This window comes from Lolium rigidum, chromosome 3 (genome assembly GCF_022539505.1).
Source record: "Lolium rigidum isolate FL_2022 chromosome 3, APGP_CSIRO_Lrig_0.1, whole genome shotgun sequence".
In the NCBI taxonomy this organism is placed as follows: domain Eukaryota; kingdom Viridiplantae; phylum Streptophyta; class Magnoliopsida; order Poales; family Poaceae; genus Lolium; species Lolium rigidum.
In genome coordinates, this window is record NC_061510.1 from 371626636 (window position 1) to 371641336 (window position 14701).

Genomic DNA, 14701 nt, shown 5'->3' on the forward strand with positions numbered 1-14701 from the left:
AGGAGGAGGAGGAGGAGGAGGAGGAGGAATAGGCTGAGGACGCTGATGACGAGGAGGAATCAACTTCCTCCGACGAGGAGGTGACGAGCCGAAAGCGTCGCCGCCACGACGATGAGGCGGGGCCATCTAGGAAGAAGAAGTAGTTTAAGTTTGTTTTAGAGTTTTTATATGTGATTTTTTATGTTTATACGAATTATGTATAATTTGTCTATGTTGCACCACTTGAGAGTTCAAAGCTTTCGTTCGACGAGGGTATTGCCGTAGATCGGGAAGACGAGAGTATTGCCGTAGAAACTCAGGCCATTGTCGCCGACAGGTCGGGGCCACCAGACGGTTTCCGCGCTTTTCTCTCGTCCGGAGTCCCCGAGCGCTTCCGGGGGGGGGGGGGGATGGCTTAGGCTCTCCGGACGGATGAAAGGTCTAATTCGGACGAAATCGAGAAGCCGGGGCGCGACTGGACCGTTTTTGTCCATCCAGATAAAAAAAAAGCGTCTTGGAGACCTTATCGGGGAGATGGCTGAAGATGCTCTAACCAAGGGAAAAAGAAGCACATATTCTAACCAGACGAAAAAAGGTTACACAGCTCATTGATCATAGGACCAAACACAATAGGTATCAAGAGCAGCCAGGCACGGATCGCTGGTACGTGTGTTATTGGGGGGCAATTTTTGGCTCGTTTCGACATGTCCGAGAGGAGGGCTTAAATCAGCCATATCTATCGGACCAGGCCGCATTGGAGTAGCTTTAGCTCACTCTCCTTTAAACTACTCCACGCACCCTCTTTTTTAATGAACACAATCATACTCCGAATAAAAATAAGTTATATATGAGAAATATGTGTGTCGATGATTCAATGCTATGAATCAATTCTGGCAATTGGTTTTGAGTTTCGTCAATCGTAAATCATAAATTTCGTGTATGCAATTTGAGCGAATTTTGCCAAATTTATCGCACACGCTCAACCGTTTGAAATATTATTTGATGAGTAGGTTCACCTCAATATTTCGCATGACTATCGTGTTGTAAGGGTTTGTTTCGGTGGATATACATGGATAGATAAATGATCCGCTAGTATACTGTAATTCGCACGTATGTGTGTGTATATTTTAGAGTACTCTTGCTCAACTTCTCACGAATTTTGCCAAATTTATCGCACACACTCAATCATTTGAAATTTTCTTTGAGGAGTAGGTTTACCTCACCATTTCGCATGACTCTCGTGTTGAAAGGGTTTGTTTCGGTAGACATACATGGATAGATAAATGACTCGCTAGTATACTGTAATTCGCACGTATGTGTGGGTATATTTTGGAGTACTCTTGGTCAACTTCCCACTTGCTATCTTCATGGACGGCGATGTGGTGATGATAGGTGAGTACTGAGAGGTGATAATCCATGGTGGTGGTCATCCTGGTCGCTGGTGGTGGCTGGTGTTATTTCCGCACGCCTTCCTGATATGTCGGCGTGACCGCATCGGCAAGGTATTTCCTAGCTAACGTAAATTACGACATGAACAGCGGCGTCGTGGACAGCGACGTCACAGTGTTTTTTTCACGCCGGCGTGGACGACATCGGCATGGTGGCGTCATGCTTTGTGAAGGGCGACATGGCGCCAGGATTTGTGCCCGGCGACGTGGTGCTTTTACCAGCGTAACGGTGGTGTCAAGGTGATGTTCCTTTCGTGGTCGGCGACGTTGTGATGCTTGTGACCGGTGGTGTCATGGTGGTCGCCGGTGACATGGTGATGCTTGTGACCGGCATGAACGGCGCGTAGTGTCATGGTGGTGTACAGTGATATCGTGATGCTTAATTATGACCGGTGTGAACGGCGGTGCCAAGATGGTGCCTGGCTTCGTGATCGCCGCCGTGGCGATGCTTTGATGGTTGAGGTAAGTACACCATCTTGTCATACATGTGAGGCTAAGAACAACATGTGACCAACCAAACAAAGTGGCATTAGTGTACCACTATATGCAAACCAGGCTACCAAACAAAATTCTTTTTTTCCCAGAGCTTGTATGGAACACGCAGTGCTTTCCATCTCCCAGGCGCAGTATTCCCCAAACCAGACCCATGCAACCAAAGTCGCCCATAGTTTCCATGCATCACATATTTGATAACTTTTGGCTTCAACGCAAAGATTTATATTAATTTTGTAAGACAAGAAAGCAAATATTATTATGCAAAAGAAAATCACTAGCAGGAAACGCTATTGAAATGACATGAATGCCACCTAGAGGGGGTGAATAGGCGGTTTAAAACTTTTACGAATACGGATTAACAAATATTGAATAAACTAGCATTTAATTTGTCAAGAACAAAATCTATATAACTAGAGTTCACCTATGTGCACCAACAATTTATGCTAAGCAATACAAGCAACTATGTGATAGCAAGATATATAACTTCAAATAAGAAGGCTATCACAAAGTAAAATGCATAAATAAATAGCTCGGGTATAAATACTCCCTCTTGGAGTTACAAGTATCAACTTGGCCAGAGCCTCTACTAGCAACGGAGAGCATGCAAGAACATAAATAACATATATGATAGATTGATAATCAACTTGACATAGTATTCAATATTCATCGGATCCCAACAAACACAACATGAAGGATTACAAATAGATGATCTTGATCATGATAGGCAGCTCACAAGATCTAACATGATAGCACAATGAGGAGAAGACAACCATCTAGCTACTGCTATGGACCCATAGTCCAGGGGTGAACTACTCACACATCGATCCGGAGGCGATCATGGCGATGAAGAGACCTCCGGGAGATGATTCCCCTCTCCGGCAGGGTGCCGGAGGCGATCTCCGAATCCCCCAAGATGGGATTGGCGGCGGCGGCGTCTCTGGAAGGTTTTCCGTATCGTGGCTCTCGATACTGGGGGTTTCGCGACGAAGACTATATGTAGGCGGAAGGGCAGGTCAGGGGGGCACACGAGGGCCCCACACAACAGGCTGGCGCAGCCAAGGCCCAGGCCGTGCCGCCCTAGTGTCTGGCCACCTCGTGGCCCCACTTCGTAAGTCCTCCGGCCTTCTGGAAGCTTCGTGGAAAAATAGGCCCCTGGGCGTTGATTTCGTCCAATTCCGAGAATATTTCCTTACTAGGATTTCTGAAACCAAAGACAGCAGAAAACAACAACTGGCTCTTCGGCATCTCGTCAATAGGTTAGTGCCGGAAAATGCATAATAATGACATATAATGTGTATAAAACATGTGAGTATCATCATAAAAGTAGCATGGAACATAAGAAATTATAGATACGTTTGGGACGTATCATATTCCCCAAACCAGACCCATGCAACCAAAGTCGCCCATAGTTTCCATGCATCACATATTTGATAACTTTTGGCTTCAACGCAAAGATTCATATTAATTTTGGAAGACAAGAAAGCAAATATTATTATGCAAAAGAAAATCACTAGCAGGGAAACACTATTGAAATGACATGAATGCCACCTAGAGGGGTGAATAGGCGGTTTAAAACTTTTACGAATACGGATTAACAAATACAGAATAAAACTAGCATTTAATTTGTCAAGAACAAAATCTATATAACTAGAGTTCACCTATGTGCACCAACAATTTATGCTAAGCAATACAAGCAACTATGTGATAGCAAGATATATAACTTCAAGCAAGAAGGCTATCACAAAGTAAAATGCATAAGTAAATAGCTCGGGTATAGGAATAACCGAGGTGAGGCGGAGATAACGATGTATCCCGAAGTTCACACTCTTGTGAGTGATAGTCTCCGTTGGAGCGGTGTGGAGGACAAAACACTCCAAACGCCATGAAGGCCTCACCGTATTCTCCTCGAGAATTCCCATCAAAGGGGAAGACCTCGATCCACTATGGAACCTTAAGGGTGGTCACCGAACCCCCACAAAGGTTGGGGCTATCGCCACAACTTAATTGGAGGCTCCCAATAAATTGCCGCAAAGGCCTTGCCCTTGAAAAATCTCCACAACTTAATTGGAGTCCCCAAGAACACCACAAAGACCACTAAGCCATTTAGGGTCCAAAGACCCAAGAGGAACAAGATCCTGAAGTAATATGCTCATGAACTTTCCCCTCCCCGTATCATGCGGAGAAGTCAAACCGATGCACCAAATCTAATGGCAAGAACACCACAAACATGCTCAAGTCCTTCACTCTCAAATTCTAACAAAGCTATAAAAGCTATTGGGAGAATAAGAGAGGAAGAACAAAGAGGAGAACACCAAATTCTCCAAGATCTATATCCCAAAAAATCCTCACGGAGAGGTGATTTGGTTTGGTCAAAGTATGGATCTAGATCTCCTCAAACTTTCTCTTAAAAAAATGGAAGAATCATTGGATGTGGAGAGAAATCTCAAGATCAAAAAGTCAACAACAATAGTGGAGGAGCTTGAGAGAGAGAGAAAGAAGAAAATGCAAGAAAGAGAGAGAGAGAGGAGACATAAATAGGGGGCACACAGATTTTCTGACCTGTGGGCCAAATTCGGCCTGGACCGGAACTGCTGGTGGCAGCTTGCGGTACTGCCGCGCGGGCGAGCACGTGTGCTCGTGCCGAGTAGGCGACACATGTGTCCATCCAGCGAGCGGGCTAGGCGGCCTGGTGTGGGGTGATACGCGTACAACACGCGTCCGTTGGGAACCCCAAGAGGAAGGTGTGATGCGTACAGCGGCAAGTTTTCCCTCAGTAAGAAACCAAGGTTTATCGAACCAGTAGGAGCCAAGAAGCACGTCGAAGGTTGATGGCGGCGGGATGTAGTGCGGCGCAACACCAGGGATTCCGGCGCCAACGTGGAACCTGCACAACACAACCAAAGTACTTTGCCCCAACGAAACAGTGAGGTTGTCAATCTCACCGGCTTGCTGTAACAAAGGATTAGATGAATAGTGTGGATGATGATTGTTTGCAGAAAACAGTAGACCAAGTATTGCAGTAGATTGTATTCAATGTAAAAGAATAGACCGGGGTCCACAGTTCACTAGAGGTGTCTCTCCCATAAGATAAACAGCATGTTGGGTGAACAAATTACGATCGGGCAATTGACAAATAGAGAGGGCATGACCATGCACATACATGATATGATGAGTATTGTGAGATTTAATTGGGCATTACGACAAAGTACATACACCGCTATCCAGACATGCATCTATGCCTAAAAAGTCCACCTTCGAGTTATCATCCGAACCCCTTCCAGTATTAAGTTGCAAACAACAGACAATTGCATTAAGTATGGTGCGTAATGTAATCAATAACTACATCCTCGGACATAGCATCAATGTTTTATCCCTAGTGGCAACAGCACATCCACAACCTTAGAACTTTTTGTCACTGTTCCAGATTTAATGGAGGCATGAACCCACTATCGAGCATAAATACTCCCTCTTGGAGTTAAGAGAAAAAACTTGACCAGAGCCTCTACTAATAACGGAGAGCATGCAAGATCATAAACAACACATAGGTAATAGATTGATAATCAACATAACATAGTATTCTCTATCCATCGGATCCCGACAAACACAACATATAACATTACAGATAGATGATCTTGATCATGTTAGGCAGCTCACAAGATCCGACAATGAAGCACATGAGGAGAAGACGACCATCTAGCTACTGCTATGAACCCATAGTCCAGGGGTGAACTACTCACTCATCACTCCGGAGGCGACCATGGCGGTGAAGAGTCCTCCGGGAGGTGATTCCCCTCTCCGGCAGGGTGCCGGAGGCGATCTCCTGAATCCCCCGAGATGGGATTGGCGGCGGCGTCTCTGGAAGGTTTTCCGTATCGTGGCTCTCGGTACTGGGGGTTTCGAGACGGAGGCTATATGTAGGCGGAAGGGCAGGTCAAGAGGCGACGCGAGGGGCCCACACGACAGGGCCGCGCGCCAGGAGGTGGGCCGCGTCGCCCTGGCGTGTCGCCGCCTCGTCGCCTCAATTCGTTTCCCTTTCGGTCTTCTGGAAGCTTCGTGGCAAAATAGGCCCCTGGGCGTTGATTTCGTCCAATTCCGAGAATATTTCCTTACTAGGATTTCTGAAACCAAAAACAGCGAGAAAACCACAATCGGCTCTTCGGCATCTCGTTAATAGGTTAGTGCCGGAAAATGCATAAATACGACATATAATGTGTATAAAACATGTAGATATCATCAATAATGTGGCATGGAACATAAGAAATTATCGATACGTCGGAGACGTATGAGCATCCCCAAGCTTAGATCCTGCTCGTCCCGAGCAGGTAAACGATAACAAAGATAATTTATGGAGTGACATGCCATCATAACCTTGATCATACTATTGTAATCATATGTAATGAATGCAGCGATCAAAACAATGGTAATGACATGAGTAAACAAATGAATCATAAAGCAAAGACTTTTCATGAATTGTACTTCAAGACAAGCATCAATAAGTCTTGCATAAGAGTTAACTCATAAAGCAATAAATCAAAGTAAAGGTATTGAAGCAACACAAAGGAAGATTAAGTTTCAGCGGTGGCTTTCAACTTATAACATGTATATCTCATGGATATTGTCAATGTAAAGTAATATAACAAGTGCAATATGCAAGTATGTAGGAATCAATGCACAGTTCACACAAGTGTTTGCTTCTTGAGGTGGAGAGAGATAGGTGAACTGACTCAACATAAAAGTAAAAGAAAGGCCCTTCGCAGAGGAAGCATTGATTGCTATATTTGTGCTAGAGCTTTGGTTTTGAAAACAAGAAACAATTTTGTCAACGGTAGTAATAAAGCATATGTATCATGTAAATTATATCTTACAAGTTGCAAGCCTCATGCATAGTATACTAATAGTGCCCGCACCTTGTCCTAATTAGCTCGGATTACCGGGATTATCGCAATACACATGTTTTAACCAAGTGTCACAAAGGGGTACCTCTATGGCGCCTGTACAAAGGTCTAAGGAGAAAGCTCGCATTTGGATTTCTCGCTTTTGATTATTCTCAACTTAGACATCCATACCGGGACAACATAGACAACAGATAATGGACTCCTCTTTAATGCATAAGCATGTAGCAACAATTAATGTTCTCATATGAGATTGAGGATATATGTCCAAAACTGAAACTTCCACCATGATTCATGGCTTTAGTTAGCGGCCCAATGTTCTTCTCTAACAATATGCATGCACTAACCATTAAATGAGTGGTAAATCTCCCTTACTTCAGACAAGACGGACATGCATAGCAACTCACATGATATTCAACAAAGGGTAGTTGATGGCGTCCCCAGGAACATGGTTATCGCACAACAAGCAACTTAATAAGAGATAAAGTGCATAAGTACATATTCAATACCACAATAATTTTTAAGCTATTTGTCCCATGAGCTATATATTCCAAAGGTAAAGGATAGAAATTTTAAAGGTATCACTCAAGCAATTTACTTTGGAATGGCGGAGAAATACCATGTAGTAGGTAGGTATGGTGGACACAAATGGCATGGTGGTTGGCTCAAGGATTTTGGATGCATGAGAAGTATTCCCTCTCGATACAAGGTTTAGGCTAGCAAGGTTATTTGAAACAAACACAAGGATGAACCGGTGCAGCAAAACTCACATAAAAGACACATTGTAAACATTATAAGACTCCACACCGTCTTCCTTGTTGTTCAAACTCAATACTAGAAATTATCTAGACTTTAGAGAGACCAAATATGCAAACCAAATTTTAGCAAGCTCTTTGTATTTCTTCATTAATGGGTGCAAAGTATATGATGCAAGAGCTTAAACATGAGCACAACAATTGCCAAGTATCAAATTATTCAAGACATTTTAGAATTACTACATGTAGCATTTCCCGATTCCAACCATATAACAATTTAACGAAGAAGATTCAACCTTCACCATGAATACTATGAGTAAAGCCTAAGGACATATTTGTCCATATGCAACAGCGGAGCGTGTCTCTCTCCCACACAATGAATGCTAGGATCCATTTTATTCAAACAAAAACAAAAACAAAAACAAACCTACGCTCCAAGCAAAGCACATAAGATGTGATGGAATAAAAATATAGTTTCGAGGGAGGAACCTGATAATGTTGTCGATGAAGAAGGGGATGCCTTGGGCATCCCCAAGCTTAGACGCTTGAGTCTTCTTAAAATATGCAGGGGTGAACCACCGGGGCATCCCCAAGCTTAGAGCTTTCACTCTCCTTGATCATATTGTATCATCTCCCTCTCTTGATCCTTGAAAACTTCCTCCACACCAAACTCGAAACAGCTCATTAGAGGGTTAGTGCACAATAAAAATTCACATGTTCAGAGGTGACATAATCATTCTTAACACTTCTGGACATTGCACAAAGCTACTTGGACATTAATGGAACAAAGAAATTCATCCATCATAGCAAAAGAGGCATGCGAAATAAAAGGCGAGAATCTGTCAAAACGAACGAGTCCGTAAAGATGGATTTTATTGAGGCACCAGACTTGCTCAAATGAAAATGCCCAAATTAAATGAAAGTTGCGTACATATCTGAGGATCACGCACGTAAATTGGCATATTTTTCTGAGCTACCTATAGAGAGGCAGGTCGAAATTCGTGACAGCAAAGAAATCTGTTTCTGCGCAGTAATCCAAATCGAGTATGAACCTTACTATCAACGACTTTACTTGGCACAACAATGCAAAAAACTAAGATAAGGAGAGGTTGCTACAGTAGTAGACAACTTCTAAGACTCAAATATAAAATAAAATTACTGTAGTAAAATCATGGGTTGTCTCCCATAAGCGCTTTTCTTTAACGCCTTTCAGCTAGGCGCAGAAAGTGTGTATCAAGTGTTATCAAGAGATGCAGCATCGACATTACCTTGGGCTTTACCCTTACCTTTCTTGTTCTTATTCTTACTCTTTGACTTAGGGAATATATGTCTACCCCCGGATGTAGAGGTGAATTTTAGGGTGCCTTCTCCCATGTCTATGACTGCTCCCAATAGTTTTAGCAGGGATCTTCCGAGTGTGATTTGTCCTGTTCCTGCACATTCAATAACAAGATAATCAATAGATATTGTTCTCCCAAGAACGGTTGTATGCACACCCACAGCTATTCCTTTAGGAATTACAACAGAGTTATCAATAAGGGTTATTCCTTCTCCCCCTTCAACAAATCCCCAAAGTTTCAAAGATTCATGAATACTCTTAGGCATTAGGCAAAATTCAGACATAATATCACAATTGGCATGAAGTGTTTGGTCACCAATAGAAATTTTAATAGTAGGATCCCATAATGAAGGTTCAGAGTTCACTAAAACTTGATCAAGACGGTTACGAACATATCTATAATTTTCATTCAAGCGAGATGCACTTGTCTCAAGAGTGTTTAATCTATTATAAATGCTAATAAGGGCTGAATCAAAGTTATTAGCTGAATCATGTGATGCAACCAACTTCTTTATGGCATTAAAAGCTTGATCCCCATTGCAATGAAGGAAATCTCCTCCCACTACGAGCATCCAAGGCATATCTATAGCGAATCATAAGACCAAAATAAAACTTACTAAGGAGCAAACTTAGAGTCATTTGAGGTTCGACTTTACGATAAGAAGTAAAAATTCTGGACCAAGCATCTTTAAAACTCTCCTCATCCCCTTGTTTAAAAGTGAAGACTAATTCCTCAGGTGAAGAAGTAACAGGTGCAGAACTAGACATTGTAACAAAAGTAAAATGCAAGTAACTAATTTTTTGTGTTTTTGATATAGAGTGCAAGATAGTAAATAAAGTAAAGCTAGCAACTAATTTTTTTGTGTTTTGATATAATGCAGCAAACAAAGTAGTAAATAAAATAAAGCAAGACAAAAACAAAGTAAAGAGATTGGATTGTGGAGACTCCCCTTGCAGCGTGTCTTGATCTCCCCGGCAACGGCGCCGGAAAAAGAGCTTGATACGCGTACAGCACGCGTCCGTTGGGAACCCCAAGAGGAAGGTGTGATGCGTACAGCGGCAAGTTTTCCCTCGGTAAGAAACCAATGTTTATCGAACCGAGTAGGAGCCAAGAAGCACGTCGAAGGTTGATGGCGGCGGGATGTAGTGCGGCGTAACACCAGGAATTCCGGCGCCAACGTGGAACCTGCACAACACAACCAAAGTACTTTGCCCCAACGAAACAGTGAGGTTGTCAATCTCACCGGCTTGCTTGTAACAAAGGATTAGATGTATAGTGTGGATGATGATTGTTTGCGAGAAAACGGTAGAACAAGTATTGCGGTAGATTGTATTCAATGTAAAAGAATAGACCGGGGTCCACGGTTCACTAGAGGTGTCTCTCCCATAAGATAAACAGCATGTTGGGTGAACAAATTACGGTCGGGCAATTGACAAATAGAGAGGACATGACCATGCACATACATGATATGATGAGTATTGTGAGATTTAATTGGGCATTACGACAAAGTACATAGACCGCTATCCGGCATGCATCTATGCCTAAAAAGTCCACCTTCAGAGTTATCATCCGAACCCCTTCCGGTATTAAGTTGCAAACAACGAGACAATTGCATTAAGTATGGTGCGTAATGTAATCAATAACTACATCCTCGGACATAGCATCAATGTTTTATCCCTAGTGGCAACAGCACATCCACAACCTTAGAACTTTACGTCACTTGTCCCGGATTTAATGGAGGCATGAACCCACTATCGAGCATAAATACTCCCTCTTGGAGTTAAGAGTAAAAACTTGGCCAGAGCCTCTACTAATAACGGAGAGCATGCAAGATCATAAACAACACATAGGTAATAGATTGATAATCAACATAACATAGTATTCTCTATCCATCGGATCCCGACAAACACAACATATATCATTACAGATAGATGATCTTGATCATGTTAGGCAGCTCACAAGATCCGACAATGAAGCACATGAGGAGAAGACGACCATCTAGCTACTGCTATGGACCCATAGTCCAGGGGTGAACTACTCACTCATCACTCCGGAGGCGACCATGGTGGTGAAGAGTCCTCCGGGAGGTGATTCCCCTCTCCGGCAAGGTGCCGGAGGCGATCTCCTGAATCCCCCGAGATGGGATTGGCGGCGGCAGCGTCTCTGGAAGGTTTTCCGTATCATGGCTCTCGGTACTGGGGGTTTCGCGACGGAGGCTATATGTAGGCAGAAGGGCATGTCAAGAGGCGACACGAGGGGCCCACACGACAGGGCCGCGCGGCCAGGAGGTGGGCCGCGCCGCCCTGGCGTGTCGCCGCCTCGTCGCCTCAATTCGTTTCCCTTTCGGTCTTCTGGAAGCTTCGTGGCAAAATAGGCCCTCGGGCGTTGATTTCGTCCAATTCCGAGAATATTTCCTTACTAGGATTTCTGAAACCAAAAACAGCGAGAAAACGACGAAGCGGCTCTTCGGCATCTCGTTAATAGGTTAGTGCCGGAAAATGCATAAATACGACATATAATGTGTATAAAACATGTAGATATCATCAATAATGTGGCATGGAACATAAGAAATTATCGATACGTCGGAGACGTATCATGGGGCGGCGGGATGCGGCCTGGGCGTGGAAGGGCTGGCTCGGTAGTGCCGGGGTTTGGCCTGGGGCAGTTCCGTGGGTGGGCAGCGGAAGTGCCGGTGGGCCTGGCGGAAGTGCCGGCCAGCCCCCTCGCTTTTTCCTTTTTCCTTTTTCCACTCAAATAAAGGCAGACTTATAAACACAATAACTCGAGCTAGGAAATTCCAAACAGGGTGAAACAATTTTGATAGCGGACATTACGAGCATCAAATAGGAATCCCCCATTTTGAAGAAGGGGGAAGCCGTTACAAATTCATAGCAACCACGAAGGCCTGTTTAAATTATGCAACATGACTAGATAGCTTTATTTGATTAGCCTTATGTTTTGTTCTTTTTTTGTACAATTTTCTTATGCTTCATGGTGGGGAGTGGCCAATTCTCATTTGACTAAGAATTAATTTAATCTCCAGTTAAATAATATCATCAAATTTCACTTGCAATTTAACTAGCATGAAACACAAAGAAATCTAACTGTGCGGTGCAATTTACTCAGTTACATTCCATACCATTTTTTTTCTCAAGTACATCTCATAGGTAGTAGGATTAGGACGTGATCCGACGGTTCAGAAGTTAACTAGGAAAGTCTACACTGAACTAGCAAACCCGTTTGTAGTATATTTCTGGCTTATTTATATTTTTCATGTGTCTCATTCGAGTGCTTGTAATCACTGTTTTTTTGTTACTTTTATATTTTATTTTACTCTTGTTGAGAATCATGAATAGATTTCTGGACTTTTCGCAAAAAATATCCTAATAAATTATTGGAGAGTATATAATCGAGTCTTTGTCAATCGTGCACACACATAAATGTCACGGACCCTCGTGCAAGGGATATGGAACGACCAACTCATTTATTACATTGCACTTACACATTTGCACGTCACACACAACTATACATCATATTACAACAATATAATACAAGCAAAGATACTCAATCATATACGCACGCTTGAGGGGCCACAGGAAGCACGCTTACGAGCCGACCCCTAGTGTTTCTGCGGGCAAGAACAATAGATGCAGACGGACACACATGCATACACATGTACTGATAGGAGCGCATGATAGGTCGGTATGAAGCCAACATACAAGTAAACAAAACGTAGCTAGGCTACGCGACGACGGGGACGAAGGGCGTGGCGAGGAGCATCAGCGGCGTGCGGCGGCGCACGCCCAGGCCGGACGCCTCCTCCATGTCCACCTCAACGACACCCTCTGGCAGCGACCAGTCGAAATGATAGAGCAAGGCAACGAGGGCGAGCTCCATGCTGGCCAGCCCGTAGTTGAACCCGGGGCACATCCTGCGGCCGGCACCAAACGGCAGAAACTCGTAGCTGCTGCCTGTGAAATCCACGGCGCCGTCCTCAAACCGCTCCGGTAGGAATTCCTCGGCAGCGTCCCAGTACCTGGGGTCCCGCCCGATGGCCCAGGCGTTGATTACCACGCGCGACTTGGCCGGGATCGTGAACCCTTCCAACTCGCACAAGTCGATGCTCTCCCTGGGCACCAGCAGCGGCGCTGGCGGGTGCAGCCGAAGAGCCTCCTTGATCACCAGCTTCAGATACCGGAGGTTGCTAGCTTGCAGGTCGGCCTCGGTCACCATGGTCTTACCTTTGAATGCCTCACGGATTTGCCCCTGCAGCTTCGCCATCACCTTCGGGTTGCGTATCAGCTCCGACATACCCCACTCCATCGCCGATGCCGATGTCCCTGTCCCGCCGGCGAACATGTCCAAGATGATGGCCTTGATCTTGTCGTTGTCTAGGTGGAACCCGAAGCCGCCTTTCCCCTGTAGGCCGATGAGCACATCAGTGAGGTTCTCGTCGATGTTCTCAGTGGCGCCGGCCTTGATTTTATCAGCACGGGCGATGTTCCTCTCATTGATGATCTCCTCCAGGATGGCATCCACCGTCTTGTGGATGCCCTGGAGGCTGCGTTTCATGCCAGTGACGGCGGCTAGCACGGTTGTCCATGTCGGGAAGAGGTCGGGGATGTTAAAGCCACTCGCTAGGCCCACGCCGGACTTGATGGCTGACATGAACTCCGCCGCATTCTTCCTCTTCTTCCCGAATGCTGCCCGCGCAACGATGCTGTTGGTAGTGCTATGGAACATCACGCTCAGGTTCACCGGCATCGATAGCCCCGTCGTGCGGATCTGCTCCACCAGCATCCCCACCTGCATGCATGCGCGATCCATTTTCAGAGATTAAACCATGCCTTACTAGATATTTCATGTACATCTGCATTTTTGTCAACTGTTGCCAGATACGGACATGACTCTATGCCTTAGTTAGCTCAGGTGACCATTTTATGGTAAATTACTTATTTTTATTTTCACTCTCGTTACAATCGGGTAACATGTACTTGTAGTACTGTAAGTTCAGTAATTAATCTGGCATCTTTAGTTGCCACCTTCAACGAATAATTAGATAGTACCAGGTTGGATGTTCGTATATACCTCGTCCTCCCTGATGTGGCGGAAGGAGAGCACGCGCTTGGGGCTGAGGATCTCGGCTGCGCAGAGCTGGCGGAGCTTGCGCCAGTAGTCTCCGGAGGGGGAGAAGAGGATGTCAGCCCACTCGTAGCCGACGATCTCGCCAGCGAGGAGCTTGGGACGCGTGGCGAAGTTGGTGTCGTGGGTCTTAAGCACCAGCCGCGCCGTCTCCTTGGACGACGCCACCACCAGCGGCGTCTGCCCCAGCTGCAACATCATGAGTGGGCCGTACGCGTCGGCGAGGTTTTTCAGTGCCCGGTGCGGCAGCACGTTCACCAGGTGGTGCATGCTGCCGATCACCGGCAGCTTCCATGGCCCCGGCGGCGCCCTCTCGCTGATTGGGTTCAGCACCACCTTCAGCACCTGCAACAGGGCCACCGCTCCGGCGGCCAGCAGCACCGAGAGGAGAAACAGCTCGTCCATGAATGTAACAAGCCAAGTCAGCTAGCTAGCAATAGTGAGTAGTGACGGAGCTGGTGAGACAGGTGTGAGTTGATCTGCTTGTGGTGGCGGGGTATATATAGCTCAGGGTGGAGGAGGGACGCAACACGTAACCAATTGTTTAGTTCATAGCGACCTATGAACTCGTGAATATTGCGTGGTGGTTACTGGTTAACACATGTCCTTTCTCTAAGCTCGATCAGCAATAATTAAGATCGAATACATGC

At 45.1% G+C, this 14701-nt stretch overlaps 1 protein-coding gene across 1 annotated transcript; it reads right to left on the reverse strand.

Annotated features, from left to right (window-relative positions):
• Positions 1–12650: 12650 nt before the first annotated feature.
• On the reverse strand, positions 12651–14456 carry LOC124700534 (premnaspirodiene oxygenase-like). Its single transcript, XM_047232644.1, has 2 exons — positions 13998–14456; positions 12651–13715 (listed from the first exon to the last, which is right to left on the reverse strand). Exons 1-2 carry the CDS (start codon positions 14454–14456, stop codon positions 12651–12653), a joined length of 1524 nt encoding a protein of 507 aa, XP_047088600.1.
• Between the last annotated feature and the right edge of the window lie 245 nt (positions 14457–14701).

Coding starts and splice junctions, on each gene's coding strand:
- LOC124700534 (XM_047232644.1), bottom strand. CDS start 14,456: ATGGACGAGCTGTTTCTCCTCTCGGTGCTGCTGGCCGCCGGAGCGGTG. Junction 13,716..13,997: donor GCCACATCAGGGAGGACGAG/GTATATACGAAC, acceptor GCATGCATGCAG/GTGGGGATGCTGGTGGAGCA.